The 24295-nt window shown below is 44.4% G+C and overlaps 1 protein-coding gene across 2 annotated transcripts; it reads left to right on the forward strand.

Moving 5' to 3' along the window:
• The first annotated feature begins 1171 nt into the window (after window positions 1–1171).
• On the forward strand, window positions 1172–24068 carry LOC140502816 (zinc finger protein 891-like). Of its 2 annotated transcripts, XM_072606830.1 has the most exons (7): window positions 1172–1270; window positions 1691–1791; window positions 5940–6066; window positions 7239–7339; window positions 17813–17939; window positions 18473–18568; window positions 19263–24068. In XM_072606830.1, exons 2-7 carry the CDS (start codon window positions 1756–1758, stop codon window positions 20486–20488), a joined length of 1713 nt encoding a protein of 570 aa, XP_072462931.1. In that variant the 5' UTR covers window positions 1172–1270; window positions 1691–1755; the 3' UTR covers window positions 20489–24068. The 2 variants fall into 2 exon arrangements, with proteins under 2 accessions (XP_072462931.1, XP_072462932.1); XM_072606831.1 differs by lacking the exon at window positions 1172–1270 and having other exon boundaries at window positions 1404–1791; window positions 3486–6066.
• The last annotated feature ends 227 nt before the right edge of the window (window positions 24069–24295 follow it).

The following is a 24295-nucleotide window of genomic DNA, read 5'->3' on the forward strand; positions in this document are numbered from 1 at the left end:
TTTCTCCTGGTGCTAAGGGCTTCCTGAGGGCTGAGCCAGGAATGGAGGCTCTGGCTCCAGGGGCGTGGACGTTTTAGGGCCTTTATTCACACACTTCCAAAATGCTCCATGGTAGTGTGCTTAGCATCCCACAACCCCTCCAACACGGACGAGGACGCCGTCTGCCATCTTTGCCAGTTTGCAGGGCATAAAGTTGAAAAAAGACCCCAAGACTGGCCATGGGAACATATTACTGACCCTTAAAGTGCCCAGCACCAAGTCTGACCTAGAGCAGGCAGGAGCCCTGAATGTTGGGATCAGGCCATGGGGCAGGGGGGGCACCCTCAGTAGGGAGGGCATCAAGGTCAGGAGGCTCTCTGGCAGCAGGGGGGTGTGTGGGACCCTCTGCCACAAGTGTGCCTCAGTTTCCCCTCTGTGCAATGACGGTATGAGGGCCCCGAATTGTCAAGGCTGTGCAGAGGGTCCAAGGGCACAGGGCGTGGACAGAGCTTGGCAAACCAATGCCAATGACAGGGACGGGGTCCCACCGCCCTAGCGGGGAGGGGCAGGCCTGGGGAGGTCAAGGGTCTCTCTTCCTCCACTGTCTCCCCCCATTCCCCGGGAGGCAGAGCTGGAGAGGAGGAGGTGCTCCTAGAGGAAGCACCCGCAAAGCCAAAGGCGCGGCAGGGTGGGAGGACCCTGGGCCCCCCACAACCAGCTCCAGGACCTCGGGAGATCTCGGGGGGACCCGGCCAGGCGCCCAGATGCCGAGAGGCCCGCGGTGGCCGGCGCTGACCCCGGGGCGGCCCCACGTGACCGGGAGAACCGGGACAGAGCGACGGTCCGAGCCCCTGGAGGACCAGGCTCAGGACAGCGGGGGCGTGGTGGGCGGGGGCGGGACCGCGGGGCCTCGGCAGCTCTGATTGGCTGGAACTTCCAGGCTTCGCTGGGAGGGGCGGGGGGAGCTCATCTCCAACTGCAATGAAACTGGTTGGAGGGGGCGGGGCCGACGCAGCGGCGGCCCCTCCGATTGGCTCAAAGTTCTTAGCTCTCAGGCTGTGGGAGAGAGCCAATTTCCCCGCCCACGTATCCTGGGAAACGAGGGGTGGAGCCTGGCCCGGGAAAGGCAAAGAGGGCCCGCCCCCTTCCCGAACCAGCCAATGGGCGCGCCCCCCGCGGAGGCAGCGTCTGCGCCGGCGCGGAGCTTCCTTTTCTTTCTGCATCCCGGAGCCGGCGGGCTCTGGTCCTTCGGCCCTGCGGGGTCTGCTGCTGGTGCTGGGTCCGGGGCGAGGTGAGGGGAGGGGCCGGAGGGGAGGCTGGGGGTCCTGGATCCTGGGGGGTCAGTGAGGGCACCGCCCCGCCCCCTCCTCGCGCTCTCCATCCCCGCCCCCTCCCCTCTCCCCTGCATATCTAGGGTTCGGACCCCCTGGAAAGCGGCCTCCAGCCCCCCAGGGGTCACCGCCCCTCCCCCCACATGACCTGGCATTTGGGGGGGCACGGGCTGGGCTTTGCCGTCTCCTTGGCAGCCTGGCTCCTGGAATGCCGTGAGGCATACAGTAGGCGCTTCATCAGTGCACGTGCAGGGGACCCGAGTCCCGGACACAGAGCAGCTGGCGTCACTGAGCAGGGAGGCCTGTGGGCATTTCCAGGGCAGAGGCAGGGCTGGGAGCGGGGAGGGGGGACCCCTCTCATGGCTCCTTTTCCTTCCTAGCTCAGCCTTGGGGGACCCCAGGGGCCTGGGTGCAGGCCGGAGTGGGGAGCAGGAAGGAGCGGAGGATGCGCCCCGAGTTCCTCCCCAGCGGGCCCCCCCAGGTAAGCAGCATCGCCCTCTCCCCTGGCTTGGTGTCTCAGGCCACGCAGGGTAGACGGTCCTTGGCCCTCCAGTCACCAGGTCACAGTGCCTGGCATCCAGCTGGCACTTCATAAATGCTGGTTTATCTCAGCAGCTGGGGGAGGGCTTCAAGGTGGCATCTCCAGGTAGACTGCCTCTGGTGCTCCCAGTGCCTTCTGCCAACTCCCTTCCCAAACGTCCCCCCGCAGTGGCCAGTTCTCAGGCCTCCTCCTCTTCCCTGGCAGTTTCATGACCCTGCTCCCTCCTGGTGCCCTCCTCCTCCCTGTCTGACCACTCCTCCCTTCTCTGCCTCCTTCGCTGGGTCAGCATCCCTGGCATGCCCTGTCTGCGAGGCTTGTCCAAGGCTCTGCCCTGGTCCTCCTCCTTTCTTGTCTCTCCAAGCTCTCTCACTGTGGGGAGTCTCATCTTGTGCCACGGGCTACCCTCCTGAATCTACAACTAGGAAAATAGGACTTTTTCAGCAGAATGTGCCATAAGCAACCCCAACTCACCACATCCCAGGATAGCTCAGTATCTCCCCCCAAACCCTCCTGTTTCTGAACCTGGCTATTCCTGTGGAGGATGCCACCATCCTCCAGCTCCCCCAGGTTGGCAGTGTCATTGTTCTCCTTGGATCCTCCCTCCCTCTCTCAGCTCACATGTGAGATCAGCTGCCAACTTGAGGGATTTCTCTTTCTACACAATCTCTTGCCTGGCAGTGTCCCCTCTGTCCAGTGACCCAGTCCTCCCCCTAGGGCAGGCCCTGGTCACCTCACAGTGGACTCTTAGTGGAGCCTGCTCTTTAGTCTCCTGCCCTCTAGCCTCTCCCTGCTCCAGTTCATTGTCCACTCACCTGCCAGAGTCATTTTTTCTTTTTTAAATACAAATGACCTCACTTAAGCCCTTGTGTCCTCCCTCTCTGGATGGGACTTTTCTGAATTCTCGCTGGGTGTTTTCATTACAACATGTTTCTCAATTTGTCCACTTGAATGCACCCCTGATCTCAAGCTGTGCAGTTTCCCCTTCCTTCCTGTGGTGAAAAGTTGTGTCCAGGTCACTGAAATCTGATCTCAGCACTAGCACATTTATAGGGGCTTTTGTTGAAAATGCTGGTTAAGCAAAAATTGAAAGGCAGAGAACTGGTATTCAGGAAGCATGAGCATCTAATGTCGCCTGCTTCTGAGAGGGAATTGTCCTAAGGATCACATGAAGGGACTCCGCTCAGGGACGGAGCTGGGATTTCAGTGAGTGAGAAGGCATCTGACATTTTAAAACATGAATCAGACTTAAGTGTAGAAGACAGACAAACGGAGTTAGGGATAGACCCCACAGACGTATTTCAAACATGGAGGGCTCTGGGAATCCAATGTTCTGCGTTCTGTCAGCCAATCTGATCCTCATGTGACTTTCTTAAGATGGTGGTGTGACTCCCACTCATTGCAGACCCTTGGTTTCCTGAGAACTTTAGAATCCCAAATAGACTCTTCACCTTTGGAGGCCCTCACAGCCTGTCTCCTCTCTGTATTCCCAGGCCTTTCACACCTTTCCCCGTGTACTCTTCCCTCTGGCCATGGTTCTTGGAGGGGTTCCTACACAACACCCTACCCCATCTCCATGTTTGTCCTGACACTTTCCCAGGGCAGTGGTGCTATCCCTCCTACCCTTTACCTTCCAGAATCCCTGGTGTCCTTGAAGATCCAGCTCCAGAGCCCCCTCCTGCTGGCAGGTATTCTCAGCCACCTTCCCCAGTCAGGCTTCCTTGCATCTCCATGTTATTTTTTCTTGTACATACCAATTTGTGCATATGCTGTCTCTCACATTAGAGTGTAAGCTTTCTCTTTGCCTTTTCCTTCAGAGATTAGCACAATGCCTGCACATACTAACCTTCATAAAAGGGTGGTCCTAGTCATCTGCTTTCCCATCTGTGGTGTCATTCTTGACTCCACCAAACCAGTGGCCAAATCTCCTCTCGATCTCTAGACGTCTTTCATTGGTCCCCCTCCCTTCCACCACTTTAGTGTAGACCCTCCTCCTCTCTCACCTGAACTTTACAAACAGCCTTCTCCTCTTTGGGTCTCCTGCCTCAAGTCTCTCCCCACTCCAGCCCTTCCTGCATGAGTCACTAATGTGATTTTCCTGTAATACAGATCTGACTGGGCCACCCCACTGCCCCTCCGTAAACTCTAGTAGTCCTTCCAGGATGAAATATGGAATGGTCCATTTGGAACTGAATGCTCTGCATAAACTGAGTGCTTCCTACATTTCCTGTGTCTTTGTGAGTTAAACTCCTCCATGCTTCCTGTGGCCCCGCCAGACTGACTTGTTTTTTCTTCCTCACACATGATCCCCCTCCCTGTCTAGAATGCTTTTCTTTCTTTCTTTCTTTTTTTTTTTTTTTTTTGCTTTTTCTCTGCATCCCCATCACGTAGCCCCGTGCCTGCGTGTAGTTAGCCCTTCACAAAGGTTTCTTGGTTCTACTGCCTTAGGAGAAGACTTCCCAAAGGAAACTGAGCTGTTGAGTAGGAGGCATCATGGTTGGGTGGGGAGAGATTTGTTTTGCTTTGGTTAGAATTTAATTTTCCCCAGTTACGTCTAAAACCAGTTTTTAACATTCATTTTTAAAACTTTGAGTTCACGTTTTTTTCCTTTCCCCCTCTCCCCACTGAGAAGACAAGAAATTCAATATAGGCTATACATGTGTAGTTACACAAAACATTTCCATGACAGTCATGTTGGGAAACAACACAGACAAAAAAACCCTCAAGAAAAGTAAATAAAGCTTAAAAGCATGGTTGCTTCAGTCTGTCTTCAGACACCATCAGTGTTTTCTGTGGGGGTGGATATTTCATCACAAGTCCTCAGAGCATTCGCAGCATCATCTCCCAGTGTGGCTGTTTCTTTGTACACAGTACTTTTCTCTTTCCATCAGCTAAGTAAGCCTTTCCGGGTTTCTCTGAGAAGGCATCCTGCTCATCTTTTCTTATAGTACAGTAGTATTCTATCATAATCACATACCACAAGTTGTCCAGCCATTCCCAAACTGATGGGCATCTCCTCGATTTCTAATTCATTGCCCCTGGAAATGAGCTGCTCTAAATATTTTTGGTTTTTGTCTCTTTTGGGTACAGACCTAGTGGTGCCACGGCTAGGTCAAAGGGTTTTATGGCATGGTTTTATAGCGCTTTGGGCATAGTTCCAGATTACTCTACAGAATGGCTGAATCAGTTCACCACCCCACCAGAAGGGCATTCATGTCTCATTTTCCCACCACATCCCCACCAACATTTATCATTTTCCTTTTCTGCCCTATTAGCCAATCTAATAGGTATGAGGTAGTAACTCAGAATTGTTTTAATTTGCATTTCTCCAGTCAGTAGTGAATTAGAGCATTTTTTTTATATGGCTGTAGATAGTTGTGATTACTTTATCCCAAACTGATCATACTTATCAGTTGTGGAATGGCTCTTATTTTTACAAATCTGACTCAGTTTTTCTACATGTTTGAGAAATGAAGCCTTAATGAGAGAAACTTGTTTCAGAATTTTTTTTCACAGTTGCTCTTGCTAACTATATTTCTCTCTATCCTATTTTTCTCCCCTTCCTCGCCCCCGTACCATTTTATTCTGTTTTCTCTTGTGGAAAGAGCTTTGGATGAGGTCTGGAGATGAGGATGGGAGCCACAGCTCTGATCCTATCTGTGTGAACCTGAGCAATCCACAAAGCCTTCCTTAGCCTCAGTTTGCTCATTGGTAAAGTAGGTACAAGGATACAGGCCTTCCCAAGGGGGTTGGGAGGAAAGTGTTGTTGCCTCCTCTGTTAGACCATGAGCAGCTTGAGGGCAGGACTGTTTTTTTTCCTTCTTTGTGTCCCCAGGGCTCAGCCCAGAGCCTGACATAGGGTGGACACTCCATAAATCCTTATGGTCTGGACAATGACTGTTCATTTGCTCCATGATTCAGAATCTAGTGCAGCCTAGACATGTTGTAAATACGCCTAAAGGTTTCTCTTTGAACATTCTGAAACCTGAATATAGTAAAAATCAGTACTTTTCATTCCTGCCCCCTACATTTCCCTTCCCACGTCCATCTGGGGTATGGTCCCTGGCCAGGCACAGATTTATTTGTTTCAGGAATCAGTGACATTCCAGGATGTGGCTGTGGACTTCACCTGGGAGGAGTGGGGCTACCTGGACACTTCCCAGAAGGAACTTTACTGGGAGGTGATGCTGGAGAACTACAGGAACCTGGTCAGCCTGGGTAAGGAGGCTCCTCTGGGGACTTGGGATCTGCCCCTGAAATGTTGTTTGCTTCCTTCTGCTAGGGCTCAGTCTGTTATTCAGTACTGGTCCTTTGGCCTGTAAGAAAACAAGCATTCTTTATTTCCATTGAAACCGAGAGGAAGGAATCTTGTGCTGTCCCTGGTCCCAGCTGAAGGGCTCCTGCTCTGTGTGTCTGCAAACTGGCTGCTTTACTGTGTGACCCCACTCGGGCTCTCTGTTCCCTCCGGTCAGGGAGGCTTTCTCAAGTTTCACGGCAAATATGTTAAGGCAAGAAAACTCCCAGATACCTCAGTATTGAACGAACCAAAGGAACTCATTGTCTTCTGAACTTGTCCACACTTTTGCTGCCTCCCTTCCCCTTGCCTTCGGAGACTGGTCTCTCAAATGGGGCAGATACTCCTTCCTCGCTCCCTGGGGGATCAGTGAGGCAACACCTCCCCGTTCAGTCCTTCCTTTTCTCCCCCTTCTTTCTCTCACTCTCCATTCCTCTTCTCTTTCTTTTTTCTCCCTCCTTTTTCCCCTTTCTTTACTTTTCCCTTGTCCTCCTCCCCCCTCCATTCTCCTCCCTTCTTCCCCTTCCTCATCACCAGCTCCTTTTCCATTCTTACCTCTCTCTTTCTGTTCCCCCTCATCTCCTCTCTCCTGCTTCCCAGATCCCTTGTTCTGACATGGATGATCTTGGGATCCCATGCCCTTCCATCTGGCTATAAGCCCCCCGTCTTATTTCGGCATCATGCTCCCCTCCTCATGCTCCTTGCCCCCTGCATTTCTGGGGTTGCTATCCCCTGGGGAAGAAGCACCGTGTCTCACCTCTCCAGCCCTCCCCATCAATCTCAGCCCAGGGCTCTCTCCTCCTTGTCCTCCCCCTAGGTGATACTGCCCACTCCCACCTCACATGATCTGACATTTCTGGGGGGGGCGGCACAGTCTGGGTTTTGCTGTCTCCTTGGCAGCTTTGGCACCTAGAATACAGTGAGATATACAGTAGGAGCTTTATAAATGCACATGGAGTTGATCCAATTCCTGGACATAGACCAGCTGGTGTCATTTTGAGCAGGGAGGACTGTGGGCATTTCCAAGGCAGAGGCAGAGCTGGGAGCTGGGAGGGGGGAAGGGTCCACCCCTCTCATGGCTCTTTTTCCTTTCTAGCTCAGCCTTGGGTGATACCAGGGGCCTGGGTGCAGGCCAGAGCAGGGAGCAAGAAGGAGTGCAGAATGGGCCCTGAGTTCCTCACCAGCAGGCCCCCCCAGGTAAGCAGCATCATTCTTTCCCCTGACATGGTGTCTCAGGTCACACAGTGTAGACAGGTCCTTGCTCCAGTGCTCTCTGTCCTCAGATACCTGGGGCTGCTCAGCCATTCAGTCACCAGGTCACAGTGCCTGGCATCCAATCGGCACTTCATAAATGCTGGTTCATCTCACTGGACTCAGCAGCTGGGGGAGGTCTTCAAAGTGGCATCTCCTGGTAGACTCTCTCTGGTGCTCCCAGTGCCTTCTGCCAACTCCCTCCCCAAATGTCCCCCTGCAGTGGCCAGTTCTCAAGCCTTATACTCTTCCCTGGCAGTTTCATGACCCTGCTCCCTCCTGGTCCCCTCCTCCTACCTGTCTGACCACTCCTTCTTTCTCTGCCTCCTTTGCTGGGTCAGCATCCCTGGCATGCCCTGTCTGCGAGGCTTCTCCAAGGCTCTGGCCTGGTTCTTCTCCTCTCTTTTCTCTCCAAACTCTCTCACTGTGGGGAGTCTCATCTTGTGCCACGGGCTACACTCCTGAATCTACAACTAGGAAAATAGGACTTTTTAAGCAGAATGTGCCATAGGCAACCCCAACTCACCACATCCCAGGATAGCTCAGTATCTCCCCCCAAACCCTCCTGTTTCTGAACCTGGCTATTCCTGTGGAGGATCCCACCATCCTCCAGCTCCCCCAGGTTGGCAGTGTCATTGTTCCCCTTGGATCCTCCCTCCCTCTCTCAGCTCACATGTGAGATCAGCTGCCCACTTGAGAGTTGTCTCTTTCTATGCAGTCTCTTGCCTGGCAGTGTCCCCTCTGTCCAGTGACCCAGCCCTCCTCCTAGTGCAGGCCCTGGTCACCTCACAGTGGACTCTTAGCAGAGCATGCTCTTTGGTCTCCTGGCCTCCAGCCTCTCTCTGCTCCACTTCGTCATCCCCTCACCTGCCAGAGTCATTTTCTTTTTTTAAATTCAAACCACATCTTTTATGCACACTAGGGTTTTTCTTGCTCCCTGGATGGGTTTTTTTCTGAGTTCTCTCTCAACCTCTTCTTCATGGTGTTTTCTACTATGTTTCCCAATTTTTTGAAGTTTATATTAAATTCCTTTTCTTCTTCCCTTCCTTCTTCTCGTCCTTCTTTATCTTGCCATCTGACTTTAGATTTCTTTTTTATCTCATGTTTGTTTCATTTCTTGTGTTGCTTTTTGAGTGCCAAGGTGTTCCTCCTCTTAATTCTGCATTAGGGAAAAGCAGCCTTTCCCTTAGGTACATGTGGGATTATACAGCACCCAATTCCACATCTTATTTTTCCTCTGTAAAGGGAGAGCGTTTCATCATGAGTCCTTCGTCGTTGATTGAATGTTCTCGTTTCTCAGAATAGCCTAAGTCGTTCACATTTATTCTTTAAGAATATTGCTGTTACTGTATGCAGTGTTCTCTAGTTCTGCCGGATTCACTCTGCATCATTTCATGCAGGTCTTTCTATGTTTTTCTAAAGCCAGCCAGCTTGCCTTTTCTTACAAATGGAAGTGTTCTGTTCCAGTCATGTGAAACAGCTCAGCCATTCCTCAATGCTGGGCTTCTCTGCAGTTTCCAGTTCTTTGCTACCAGCAAGCGAGCTACGATAAAGATTTCAGAACGTCTGAATTCTCTTCCTTTTTTTCCCTATCACCTTGAAAAACAGACGTAATAGTGGAATTGCCGAGTCCAGGGTATGCACAGTTTTATAACTCTTTGGGCATAACTCCAGATTGCTCTCCATGGTTCCACCAACAATGTATTGATGTTCCAGTTTTCCATATCTCCTCCAACATTCATTTTCTCTTTCAATCATTTTAACCAATCTGATTAGTATGAGATAGGACCTCAAATTTGTTTTAATCCGCATTTCTCTAATCAGTGATTTAGATATGACTGTATAGGTTTAATTTCTTCTTCCAAAAACTGCCTGTTTATATCCTTTGATCATTTATTAATTGGGGAATGACTCATTCATTCTTCTAAATTTGACTCAGGCTCTATATATTTCAGATAGGAAGCCTAAGAAACTGTCAATAAAAATTTCCCCCAACTTTCTGTCTTCTTTTTAGTTTTGGTTAAATTGGATTTATTTGTAAGAAAAATGTTTTAAATTTAATGTAATCAAAATTATTCATTTTACATCCCATAATGCTCTCCATATCTCTTATTTATTCAAAAATTCTTCTCCTATCCATGTGTTAGAAACACTCTTGACACTAAAAAGGTGTCAAGGAAAATTTATTACAGCAAAGTTCAGAGGAATTGAGCACTTTGGCCAAAGTGGGCCCCCACCCTCTTTTCAGGAGGAGGGAGCACTGGATACAGAAGTGAGATGAGCTGTATATTGTTACTCCAAGATAGAACCTCCCACCAGGAGACAGATTGATCCGATCTCCATTAAGTCACCATCTTCTCTACATGCCCATTACGTAACCACCCTTGGTGTGATTTCCCCCCTCCCAAACATGCTTTAACATGGGACCCTTGATCAGAAAATGGAGGGATAATTTTATGGGGGTGTGTCTGCTTATGTGCATGAGGTTCATTAAGCAAACTCAGTGAAGGAAAGCTTTCTCCAGGATATTCTAGGTCATATTTCCTGACTGGTTCAGGCCGGTTTCAGGCCTGGACCTTCTTATCAAAAATGTTGTGACTTTCTGGAGGCCATTGCCTGTCTCCTGATTGGCTGAGTTCACCTGCAGTCTGCTGGCTTTCTTATTATCTAATTTATTCTCAGTGACTTCATCACGTAATAACTTCTGCGGAAGCTTAACCTTTTGCTGTCACTCACACGTAAATCTGATGCTTAATGTTTAATGCTCCTCTCATTTACATATGATATCTCCCTTTACATCTAGGTCATGTATCCATTTTGACCTTACTTTGATAAGTGGTATAAGATATTGATCTATACCCAATTTCTGCCAGTCTGCTTTCCAGTTTTCCCAGCAAGTTTTTACTAAAGAGTGAGTTCTTATCCGAAAATATTATATTTTTATGTTTATCAAACATGCCTTTTCTATAATCATTTACTACTCTGTGTTATTCATCCTTCTCCTTTTTAGCCAGTATCAGAGAGTTTGGATAATTACTACCTTATAATACAATTTAAGATCTGATACTGCTAGACCTTCTTCCTTTACTTTTTTCATTAATTCCTTTAATATTCTTGACCTTTTGTTTGTCCAAATGAATTTTGTTATTATTTTTCCCAGCCTAATAAAATAATTTTTTCATAGCTTAGTTGGGATGGTAATTGAACAAGTAGATTACTTTAGGTAGAATTTTATTATTTTGGCTCAGCCCCCCACCATATAGAATTAATATTTTTCCAGTTATGTAAATATGACTTTATTTGTGTAAAAATTATTTTATAATTGTGTTCATGTGGTTTCTGGATTTGTCTCAGCAGATATACTCCCAGATATTTTATATTGTCTATGATTATTTGAAATACAGGCTTTGTTGCTGATATATAGAAATGTGGATGATTTTTGTGGGTTGATTTTATATCCTGCTATCTTACTAAAATTATTGTTTCATCTATTTTTTAGTTGAATCTCTTGGATTTTCTAAATATATCATGATATTATCTGCACAACGACATAGTTTTATTTCCTTGTTTCCCATTCTAATCCTGCAGTTGCTTTTTCTTTTCTTATTCCTTTTGGTGGCATTTCTAGTATAATATTGAATAATATTGATAATAATTGTTTCACTCCTGGTCTTATGAGTTAAGCTTCTACCTTGTCCCTATTACAGATAATGCTTGCTGGTGGTTTTAGGAAGATGCTCCTGTCATTTTAAGGGAAAATCCATTTATACTTGTGCTTTCAAGTGTTTTTAATAGGAATGTGTGTTGTATTTTGTCGAAAGCTTTTTCTACATCTACTGATATCATGGTATTATTTTTGTTAATTTTTTTAATGTAATTAATTATGTTAATGGTTTTCCTTATATTGAACCAGCCCTACATTCCTGGTATAAATTCCACTTGGTTACAAGGTATACTCATTGTGACATACTGCTGCAATCTCCCAGCTAGTATTTTATTTAGGATTTTTGCATCCATATTCATTAGCGAAATTGATCTATAATTTTCTCTGGTTTGGCTCTTCCTGGTTTAGCTATCCGCATCATATTTGTTTCATGAAAGGAGTTAGATAGGACTCCTTCTTTGTCCATTATTTCCGATACTTTGGAATTAATATTGGAATTAATTGATCTTTAAATGTTTGGTAAAATTCACTTGTAGATCCATCTGGTCCTGATGCTTTTTTCTTAGGAAACTCATTTATGGCTTGTTCAGTTTCTTTTTCTAAAACAGGTTTATTTAGTTATCCTATTTTTTCTTATTTTTGTTTGGGCAGTTAATATTTTTGCAAGTGTTTTTCCACTTCACTTAGATTATTAAATTTGTTAACACATAATTGGGCAAAATGACTCCTAATAATTGCTTTAATTTCATCTGCATTTGTGGTGTATTCACCCTTTTCATTTTTGATACTTGTGGTTTTCTTCTCTCTTTTTAAAAATCATATTAACCAATGGTTTATCTATTTTATTGTTTTTTTCATAAAACCATCTCCTTGTTTAGTTACTAATCTAATGTTTTTCCCATATCCAATTAATCTCATCTTTAATTTTTAGGATCCAATTTTGTGTTTAATTGAGGATTTTTAATATGTTCTTTTTCTGTGTTTTTTAAATTTCATACCCATTTCACTGACCTGCTCTTCATTTTATTCATATAAGCATTTAGAGATATGAATCCTTTTCTGATTGCTGCTTTTGCTGTGTCCCATAAATTTTGGTATGATGTCTCATTATTATCATTCTCTTTTAATGAAATTATTTCTTGTTTCTCTGATTTATTCTTTAATTTACTCATTCTTTGAGGTTAGGTTATTTTATCTCTGATTAATTGTTAATGTTTCCATGGTCTTTTATAAAATGTACCTTTTAATGCCATTATGATTTGAAAAGGATGCATTTAATGTTTCTGCTTTTCGGTATTGACAGTGAGGTTTTTATTCTTTAATATATAGCCAGTTTTATAAAGGTGCCATGTACCAATGAGAAAAGCATATATTCCTTTCTATTCCCATTCAGTTCTCTCCACTTGCTTACGTGATGAATGAAAATCCCGAGATACAAAGTTTCTGTCATTAACAATCAGTTTATTAATTAGTCTAGCCAAGAATAAATTGATGGTCAGTGGTTTCTCTTGGTAACTGAAGACCCCAAGAGAGACCCTGAAATTTCTTAGATACCTTCTGAAAGGGAATTTTCCTGACCGGTGAAAATCAACCCTGATTGGTGTCCATGTTTTAAGTGAGGCAGACTTGCACAAAGTTGTCAGCCTCACTTTCTCCTCCATAGTCATCATAGTCCAATGGCAGGACAGAGTCAAGACAGCTGGCGATGGCTCAGGATGCAGTGGATGACCTTGGAGTCTTTAGTGTCTCACCAAGCTCTAAGCGCTCCACATCACCTGCTTTAGCTGCCTTCATGGCTGTTGGAATGAGTTGTTCTCATTTGCCCATTCTACCAAGGAAAGTCTTCACATGCTTGGGGTAGACACCCCTCTAACTCACCAATGGGTTTGAGACCCCTTGGTTACCCTCAACCTGGTTTGGCCCATCTGCTGATGGGTGTGTGACCGCTGAGCATGCTGCAGCTTCTTGGAGCCACAGGTGAGAGTTGGGTGGAACAGGTGGGCACCAAAGGTGGAAAGAGCCCCCAAAAGGGCCCTGCAGCCATCACACCAAAAGTACTTGAACTCACCGTATACGCCAAGATTTGAACTCAGGAAGATGAGTCTTTGTGACTCCAGGCCTGGTGCTTTGTCCACTGGACCACCTCGCTGCCTCTTGTAGCCATGTAATAAGGAGGGTAGACTAAAAGTCTTAAACTCTTCGTGCTGAGAACTTGGCATAATCGTGAGACTCAGCAGCCTCAGTGCATCTGAGCAGGAGAAGCCATTTCCATCAGAACCTCTCTGACTGATTTTCTCCTTCAGGAGTTTGGTCACCCTAAACTAATGGAGGGGATCAAGGATAGGGGTCCCTTTTCTCAGGGGAAGGGCTCCCTTAGTCTACATTTTCTTAGTACTCTAAACAGAAATTAGGTCTCCAACTTGGGTGAACATGTTCCTTGAGGGCTAGGGGAGATATCATCAATCAGCTATATCCTTCAGAGACTGACCTTAACAGGACTTCAGCCTTTATAGAAAATGAAGGGGAAAAAAAAGAGTAGATCACAATGAATAGTTATTGATATAATAATATATTAATTTCTTTCCTCTATTGTATCTAGCATATCTACGATTCTGTTTATCTCCTTGACTTGTTCCTTATTTATCTTTGTGGTTAGATTTATCTAGTTCTTAGAGGGGAAGGTTGAAATCCCCCACTGTTACTGTTTTTTTCTATTTTATGGCATGCAAAAGATGAAATGACTGAGAAAACAAGGGTTCGCGCTTCTGAGCATATCAGTTTGTTAAGCAGTGCCTGTCATGTTGTTTGTTGTTGTTCAGTTGTGTCCTACTCTTCATGATCCCATTTGGGATTTTCTTTGTAAAGGAACTCAAATGGTTTGCCATTTCCTTCTCCAATTCATTTTACAGATGAGAACCAAGGCAAACAGGGTTAAGTGACTTGTCCAGGTTCATGCAGCTAGTAAGTGTCTGAGGCCATGTTTGAATTCAGGCAGATGAGTCTTCCTGACTCCAGGCCTCCTACTCTATCCAATGCCCCACCTCACTGCCCACCTGCAAGTTGCATAAAACAACTCAGAACCAAACCACGTTGGCTTGGGCTGGTCCCTGGATACAAAGGGTGAGATTTATATACATTAAAAGCAGTCAAATAAGACCAATTACTTAAAAGAAATAACTGGACACAACAGTAGATAATTAGATTTCTAGTTGGAGGAAAGATTAGGGACTTTCTAAGTTGGGAGGGCAAGGGTGAACAGGTAGAATTCCCTGAAATCAGAAAAACAGGTTACCCACTACCCCCAGTTACATGTAAATAATCAAAAGAACATGGAAACAATACCTGAGTGATGAGTTCGGGACCAGGACTTAGATAAGACATATGAGCTGTTTGCAATGTACAATTGGGAGAAAACTCCTTGCATCACTGATTTGGTTTCTAGCCATCCTCAGCTAAGGATTTCTGAACAGCAGGTAAAGGAGGTCATTTCCCAGCCACACAGGACTTGGTTCAAACAGTGCAAAAAAGTTCTCTCCCAGTTCCCAGAGCTGAATAAAGTTTTCTCACGAAACAGAATTTGTACTAGCCCCGTAACTGAGTAGACAGGGAATGGAGCTAGATCAAGAATTGAGTCAAAAGGTGGAGCCAGTGGGATTCACTTAGTTCTCACTATTTGCTGTTCTAATTCCCTCAGTTCCCTCAACTTCCATTGGTAATTCATTTACCTTTTCTATTATAAGTTTGATATTTGGTACATATTACATTTAGTTTTGATATTACTTCATTATCTATGGTACCTCTTCATTTAATGTAGTTTTCCTAGTGATGTCCTTTAATTAAACCTATTTTAACTTTGACTTTGTCTGAGATAATGGTTGCTATTCCTCTTTTTTACATCGGCCAAAACATGATAAAATTCCATTCTAGCACTTTATTTGTACTCTGCCTGTGTCTCCGCAGTGCCAGTCACAGAAGCACACCTGAGGACTGCTACTGTGAATGATTTTAAGGGTCTGGTCGCATAGTAAAATGAACTCAATATTTATTCAGCAATAAACTAAACATTCTTCAGTAAAGCATAACATTCATAACAGCATCCTTAAGCAAAACATTTCATCTAATACACATGTGTATCTCCTAACACTCATTATGTCATGTGGCACATCGCATGTATCATTGTATCTCCAAAGTCAAGGGGTCCCAGGCTAAGGTCTTCCCTAACATGACGCCTCCTTAAGGGGTAGCATAAAATACCACACCCACCCCTAGATCACTGTCAGAACAATCTCCTTAATCAATTCACAGTGTCCAAGTAAAGCCCTCTCTCACCTTGACTCAAGACTGACTTCCATACCCCTGGCTCTTCCCGCTATGGGCTGACTGCTCCCAGCTCTTGCCTGGGTTCACACGTAGGCAGCTCTCTGCTTCTGCTCCTTGTCTCAGCTCAAGGGATCTGTTCCACTACAAAGTATTCCTTCTTCTGCCTGACAGCAGGCTCCAGGGGCTCCTGCCCGCAGCTTCTCTTTCTAGGAAAACAAAGCTTAACAGTGGTATAACAATATTTATACACATTACCAACACCATCATCTCAATTCACTTGAACAGCTCTTAAAAGGGCTTAAGCTAAGCCTCCTTCCCATGAGTGGATCTGCGCTCTTCAACTCAATTCACTCATGAAGATCAAGCAGACAGGGCTTCTGTCTGAGAAATTAACAGACCAACAGACAGGGCATCTGTCTGAGAAATTAACACAGACAGACAGGACTTCTCTCTGACATATCAACACAGATCAACAGAGGGAGTGCTGACATCACAAACATTCTTTCTGTTAGACCTCTCCACAAGCAAGTTCCCCTAGCCCTTTCATGCTTGCTCTTCTCTCACTTCAAGTAATACAATAGATAGATAGAGAGAGAGAGATGATAGATAGATAGATAGATAGATAGATAGATAGATAGATAGATAGATAGATAGATAGATAGATAGATAGATAGATAGGTAGATAGATAGGTAGGTAGGTAGGGAGGTAGGTAGGTAGGTAGGTAGGTAGGTAGGTAGGTAGGTAGGTAGGTAGGTAGGTAGGTAGGTAGTTTCCAATCAAAGACTCTTGATTCAATCAGAGGCTCTTTATTCAATCAAAGGCAAGACTCAGTCAAAGTTGGCCACTTGATTGGCCAAAACTCAATCCAGCAAAACAGCAAAAAATCCTACTTTGCTTGCTCTTTCAGCCTCTCATTTTTAAATATGTGTCTTGCAAACACAATACTGTCACATTCTTGGCTTTGATCCATTCTGCTGACCGTTTCTATTTTGTGGGTGATTTTACCCCACGCACACTCAAAGTTATAATTACTAGTTATATGCTTTCTCTCCATCCTCATAATTTTTTCTTGTACGTACCAATTTGCATGTGTAGTATCTCCCATGTTAGACTGTACACTCTCTTTTTCTTTTCCTTCAGAGATTAGCACAATGCCTGCACATACTAACCCTCATAAAAGTATGGTCCTAGTCATCTGCTTTCCCATCTGTGGTGTCATTCTTGACTCCACCAAACCAGTAGCCAAATCTCCTCTCAGTCTCTAGACATCTTCCATTGGTCCCCCTCCCTTCCACCACCTTAGGGTAGACCCTTCTGCTCTCACCTGAACTTTATAAACTATTTGGGTCTCCCGCCTCAAGTCTCTCCCCACTCCAGTCCCTGCACAAGTCACTAAAGTGATTTTCTTATAGCACGGGTCTGACTGGGCCACCCCACTACCCTTCAATAAACCCCAGTGGTTTACTAGTCCTTCCAAGATCAAATAAAGAATAGTATATTTCTCATTTAGTGCTCTGCATAAACTGAGCCCTTCCTACACTTTCTATGTCTTTGTGTGTTAAATTCCTCCATGCTTCCTGTGATCCAGCCAGACTGGCTTATTTTCTCTTCCTCACACATGATCCCCCATCCCTGTCTGGAATGCTTTTCTCTCCTGACCTTCCCCCTCTTGCAGAGAAATGACTTCTTGTTTCAAATTTCAGCTCAAGCCTTGCCTTTTACAGAAGCCCACTTCTGCCTCCTCAGCTGCTGGTACCTTGATTTCCCCAGTCAGAACTGTTTTTGCTTGTTGTCTGCATCCCAATCATGTAACCCAGTGCCTGGCACATAGTTAGCTCTTCACAAAGGCCTGTTGCTTGGTTCTGCTGCCTCTGGGAAAAGACTTCTAAAGGGAAACCTGAGCTGTTAAGAAAGAAGCATCATGGTCAGGTGGAGAGAGCTTTGGATGGGATCTGGAGACAAGGATGGGAGCCACAGCTCAGATCCTGCCTGTGTGAACCTGAGCAATCCACAATGTCTTCCTCAGCCTTAGTTTGCTCATTTTTAAAGTGGAGATAAGGAGTATTGGCCTTTGCAAGATGATTGTGAGGAAAGTGTTGTCTAGAGCTTGTTTGTCAGCAGTCAGGTGCATGTTGTCTTCCCCACTGGACTGGGAGCTCCTTGAGGGCAGAGACTTCTGTTGCCCTAATTTGTATCAGCAGGCTTATTGGCACTGGACCTGACACAAGGTAAACCCGCCACACACGCTCATTGACTTAACAAGAATCTGGCAGAGCCTGAGGCATGTGGTAAATGCTCCTAAATATCTGACTTTGAACCCTCTGGAACCTGACTCTAGTGAGAATCAGTCCTCCTAATTCCTGCTCCGTTTACCTCCCTTCCCAGGTTCATCTGGGGTCTGGTCCCTGGTTGAGCACAAAATTATTTGTTTCAGGAATCAGTGACATTCAAGGATGTAGCTGTGGACTTCACTTGCAGGGAGTGGGGCTACCTGGATACTTCCCAGAAGGAGCTTTACAGGGAGGTGATGCTGGAGAACTACAGAAATCTGGTCAGCCTGGGTAATGATGACTCCTATGGGGACTCAGGATCTGTCCATGAAAGGTTATTTGCTTCCTTCTCCTGGAGACTGTGTCTGGTGTTTAGTACTGATGCTTTGACCTATAAAACAAATCAAAGCAAACATTTGTAGATGAGGCCAAGAGTTCTTGTGCTGTCCTTGGTCCCAGCTGAAAGACTCTTCCATTCCTGGAAACTTATTGTTTAATAATGTGATCCTACTCCAGCTCTGTTCCCTCATGCCAGAGACACTTTCTAAACTCCAGGGTAGTGTTTGGAATCATGATGGTCCCAGATACTTTAGTATTGAATATTTCAGATGAACTCATTGTCTTCCTGAACGCAGTTCCATTCTTTGTCCTATTCCTGTATCTTTCCGGGAAAATAAACCATATCATCCTTCATATGTTTTCTATGTGGTCCTCCACAGCTCCCAGACTCCCAGGACTTTCCTCATTTGCTCTTAGGGGGAGTTTGTGACTTGGGTTCTAAGGTAACCCTCCCTTTCCATCACTTTGCCATTTCCCGTGACTAGGCCTTGCAGTATCCAACTTGGATGTGATCTCTCATCTGGAGCCAAGGGAAGCACATGGGATTTCAACGGGTAATGTCCTAGGAACCATCTGGCCAGGTGAGTGAGTGAGTGTTAAGACACTGGGTACATGATACCTCATCTGTGAGCCCCTGAAAATGGACACATTTGTGATCCTCTGGATGAATTTTTTGGTCCTGAACTCTTTTCCCATTCATAAATCTTAAAAATAATTTCTTTACCACTCTTCTAGTTTGTTTGGAGGATGTCAACTTTTATACCAAAGTCAGTTGATATGGATAGATAGATAAGATTCTCTTGGTAATTTCAGAATGCAGCAACACTGCTCCACTGTGGGTATAATTTTTAATTGTTTTAATCTTTTTATAAAGCAAAGTGAAAGTCTGCAGTGTAGGAGTTATACATAACTTCCTCTTCTTAGACTCAATGATCACTCGTGGATCATAAATCCATGGTGTGATAAAGATATTTCCCCCAAAAAAATATACTTCAAGATACATTGTTCTTATTGGTGTAGGGGAGCCAGGAATCTTCCATATTGCCATTGACTGTGTATCATCTGCATCAATTTTGGCATTTTCACTTAATATAACTGTTAGGCTATATGAAAGAATAAGCACTGTAATTTCAAACAAATTTTTGAAGACATATGAATTGATTTCAATTCAGGTGAAAACAATATGTACTTCTTTTTCATAGTAGCCAGAATATTGGGGAAAGTGTAGCTTATTCGTCCAAGGAAAAGGGTATTTACACTTTTTCTTTCTTTTAGATTGGGACACCAGACCTCATTCCAAAGAGTCGTTGCCAAAGATGAGCATTTCTATGAAAGACTTATCCAAGCAAACATTCTCATGGCATGATGCATGCATTTCCAAGATGGGGAAAGCTTGGGAGTATTATGGCACGTTAAAGAAAGAGCAGACCAGTGAGGAGAAGCATTTTAGACTGGTAAAAGTAATGCAAACAGAATCCCCCAAGAAAGTGAGAGACCTTGAATACAGTAGGTACAGGCAAACATCTAGCCCAGAGCCAGTCCTTTACCCACAGCAAGGAGTATCTGTAGCAATGAATCTCCATAAAGGTGATATCCAGAGAAGGAGTTTTACTACGTATTCAGACCAAAGACAATGTGAACAAATCTGTTCAAAGAACGAGCAGTCTAAGGTTAACCAATGTCAGAAAACCTTCAGTTGTGATTTGGACCACATTAAAAACCATGGAATTCATGTGGAAGAGAAACTTCATGAAAGTAAGAATTTTTCCTTCCCAAATAATGAACTTCGTCTATACCAGAATACTGGAACAGAAAAGCAGTGTTATGAATCAACCATATGTGGGAAGACGTTCCGTCAGAAGGAAGATCTTACTCAGCTCCCTGGTATTCAGAGTAAAAACAAATCTTATAAATGCAATGAATGTGGAAAGACCTTCCAGCAGAAGATAAATCTCATACAGCATTTCAGAATTCATACTGGAGAGAAACCTTTTGAATGCAGTGAATGTGGAAAGGCCTTCCGCCAAAAGACTGATCTCATACGACATTACAGGATTCATACTGGAGAAAAACCTTTTAAATGCAACGATTGTGGGAAAGCCTTTCCCCGGAGCACAACTCTGACCCGACATCAGAGAATTCACACTGGAGAGAAATCCTATGAATGCAATGAATGTGGAAAGACATTTGGATCCAGCTCTAATCTTTCTCTGCACCGGAGAATTCATAAAGGAATAAAACCTCATCAATGCAGTGAATGTGGGAAGGCATTCCCTCAGAAGTCTGATCTGACTCGTCACATTAGTATTCATACTGGAGAGAAACCATATGAATGCAATGAATGTGGAAAATCCTTCACCCGAAATACTGGTCTTTTATCGCATAGAAGAATACATGCCAAACAGAAATCTTATGACTGTAATGAATGTGGAAAGGCTTTTCTCCGGATCACAGCACTTACTCAGCATTATAGAATTCATGATGGAGAGACACCTCATTGATATAATCATTGAAGAGACTTTTTTGACACATTTACTTAATATTTGAAAGGAGTCATGCAACTACACAGTTCACATGGAAAGCCTTTCACTTCAGTACAGGGGTCATTGAGTAGAGGTGCATATGATGCATATACTCTCACAAGTAACCAGTGCATTGACTTACTTTCCTTGATAATATTCAGTTGCCACAGGAGAGCTCTTTATTGAGGAAAGAGTCAATGGGGAGTGACAGTGATGTGTCCAAGAATAAAAGGACCATCAAGAGAAGAAAAATTACAATCCTTCAGCCAGAACATAAAGCTTCCTGAATATCATGCTTCCATCATGAAAGATAGACAGATATAGGAGAGACAATAGTATTGTTAGGCAGGTGCCATTAGAACAATTTAGTGGCTGTTTGAGTAGTTAGGTATAGTTTAATAGCAGCTTGGAAAGTGGTCAGCATGCAAGTTCCTGTAGGGATTTGTGTTTAGGCCTAGTCCATTGAAAGTTTTTATAATATCTTGAGATAATATGTGTAAAGGACCAAATTTTAAAGCGTCATATACAAATAATCTCTTGTTGTTAAAGGCATAGGTAGTATGCATGTCATACATGTTGATGGCTCAGGAAAAGTTTGCCTGGTTTTATCCCTTCCCTTAATCCCCTTTGAGGAAAGCTTGAGATTCCTGGAAGGAAAGGGAGAACGGTGAGCATTTCAAGCACAGAAAGTAGGTGGGACATGGAACATCCTCTAGGTCAGTTTGACCTAGGGGAAGTTCCAGCTCCTGATGGGACAGAAGGGGATGGTGCAATGAACTAGAACAAAAGAACAATATGGTATTTCATGCCATTTGTGTCATTAGCAAAACCTTCTGGAGAGGGAACTGAAGAACCAGGGAGGGTTAATGTGTGTGTGTGTGTGTGTGTGTGTGTGTGTGTGTGTGTGTGTGTGTGTGTTCGTGTGTGCGTGGAGCCTACTGGCTGGTTACAACAGATGAGCCTGGAGTTTGCCATGTCTCCATTTCCTCAAGACAAGGAAGAAAAGGCAAGAGTGCGAAGCTATTCCAGGGCCCCCTTGTCTTACAGGGACCTATTTGGCTGCTTTTGGTTTGTCTGCACTTTCCTCACTTTGTTTTGCTATCGTCTTGCTCATTGCACTACCTCCACCTCATCAGAAAACGTAAGAAATGATTTATTGGGTCCTTATTTTGTTTATTCCAATGAGTATTAATCTGTTAAGTGTGATTCTATAGGGATAGTTATAGTAATTATTAGTAATCTACATTTAGTCTGTGTAGTTAACTAATATTAGTAATAAAAATTACATATTTTTTTTACATATTTTACATATATTTAGGCTTAGTTAAATCAGATGGATTGTTTTAATAGGCCTCAAACTTAAAGCTACATTCAATTATCTGTTATAAAGTATCAAAGTTCACTTGGCCTAACCATTAGTTGGTTGTTCTCGAAGAGGACCAAAGCGACATCACCATGATAAAGTGAGATTTCAGCGTGCCCAACTGTGGCTGATCAGGCCACTACAAGCTCAGAATGCCCTACCACAGGTTGGGTGCAGGTAGTCCGTGTGAATGTTTGGGGTGGTTACTCCAAAGTTACGCATCCTACATTTACTTTATGCTGTCTCAATTCTGCTTTGCTCATAGACCACAGCACCCTTTCTGATGTGGGCACACCACGCTGAGTGGTCCTGTGCCAGTGTCTCCCATGTTGCACAGGCAAATCCAAAGTTCTTGAGAGAGACCTTGAGAGTGTCCTTATATCGCTTCTTCTGACCACCTTGTGATCACCTGCCCCACGTGAGTTCTCCACAAAATAGTCTTTGGCAAGCCAACATTTTGCATTGGAACAACGTGACCAGCTCATCAGAGTTGTACTCTCTGAAGCATAATTTGAATACTTGGCAGTTTAGTACAAGCAAGGACCTCAGTGTCTGGTACCTTATCCTGCCAGGGGATCTTCAGAATCTTCCTATGATAGTTCAAATGGAAGTGATTTAGTTTCCTGACATGGCACTGTAGACTGTGCATGTTTCACAGGCATACCATAATGAGGTCAGCTCAACAGCTCTGTAGATATTCAGTTTGGTACTCAGTCTAATACCTCTTCTCTCCCAAACTTTTCTTTGGAGCCTTCCAAACACTGAGCTAGCTCTGGCAATGCGTGTATCAACCTCATTGTCAATGTGTATATCCCTGGAAACTACACTATCAAGGTAAGCAAACTTATCCACAGCATTCAGAACTTCTCCATTTGTTGTAACCAATGATTCCATGTATGGATGGTGTAGTGGTGACTGATGGAGCACCTGTGTTTTCTTGGTGTTCATTATTAGGCCAAAATTAGCACAGGCAGCAGAGAATTGATACATACTTTGTTGCATCTCAGCTTCAGAGGCCACGATGAGTGCACAATTATCTGCAAATAGAAAACCATGCACCAACACTCCCTCCACTTTAGTCTTGGCTTGTAGCCTTTTCAGATTGAAGAACTTACCATCAGTGCGGTAGTTGTCCTTGATGCTGTGTTCATTCTCATTGAAAGCATTTGTCAACATGGCTGAAAACATCATGCTAAAAAGCATGGGAGCAAGCACACAGCCCTGTTTCACTCCATTAGTGACCGGGAAGGCACGAGAGCTTTGTCCATTATCCAGAACCTGGGCAAACATGCCATCATGAAATTGACATACAATATTGATGAACTTCTCCGGGCAACCAAATTTGGACATAATTTTCCATAATCCCTCATGACTAATAGTGTCAAAGGCCTTGGTCAAATCTACAAACGTTTTGTACAGACCTCTGTTGTGCTCCTGGCATTTCTCCTGGAGTTGTTGTCAGCAAACACCATATCGACTGTTTTTCAGCCCTTTCTGAAGTCACACTGGCTCTCAGGTTTATGACCATCTTCCAGGTGAAGGATCAGCCTATTAAGGAGGACTTTAGGATGAATTTTGCCAACAATGACTAAGAGATCCTCCTGTGATTATCGCAGGACAATCTATTCCCTTTACCCTTCTAGAGATGGACAATGGAAGCAACCTTGAACTCCTGGGGGATAACCTCTTGTCATATAACCTGGAAAATTTCTGTCAGCTTTTTTTATGAGCAATAGCCCCCCCTACCTTGTAAATCTCAGCTGGAATAGAATCAGCACCAGGTGCTTCGACACATGAAAGGAGCCTAAAGGCCCTCAAAACCTCTTCTTCATTTAGAAGTTCAGCTAAGGAGGGATTGACTTCAACCTGATGGTAAATGGTTAGTGGCATCAGCATTGATTGATGATGGTCTGTTGAGAACACTATGGAAATATTCAGTCCATCTCTCTAGGATCATGTCCTTATCACTGATCAATGTGTCTCCATCAGCACTGAGTAGTTGTGATGCACCATAGGGTTTTGGTCCATAAATAGTTTTCAGTGAATCATAAAAGTGTGTTGGATTGTGACTATCAGCATAAAACTGAATTTCATCTACCTTCTTACTGAGTGAGGAATCCAAGATATCTGTAAGTTTTGCTTGTACTTTGCTTTTGATAGAATTAAATGCTGCCTTCTTAGAGGAGGATGAACTATTCTGCTGGTATATCTTGTGGAGTTCTTGATTTTAATTTAGCAGCTTCTGAATTTCCCTATCATTTTCATCAAACCAGTCTTGGTGTTTGCAAGTGTTCTGAACCAGCTGAGCAAATGCAGTGCTGTACACCAAAGCTCTGAAAGCTACCCACTCCTTTTCTGCCAACTGTGTGTTGACTCAGCTTTCCCTCTAATTTAGCAACAAACTGTTCATGCTCAGAGAAGAG

This window comes from Notamacropus eugenii, chromosome 4, assembly GCF_028372415.1.
Source record: "Notamacropus eugenii isolate mMacEug1 chromosome 4, mMacEug1.pri_v2, whole genome shotgun sequence".
Lineage (NCBI taxonomy): Eukaryota > Metazoa > Chordata > Mammalia > Diprotodontia > Macropodidae > Notamacropus > Notamacropus eugenii.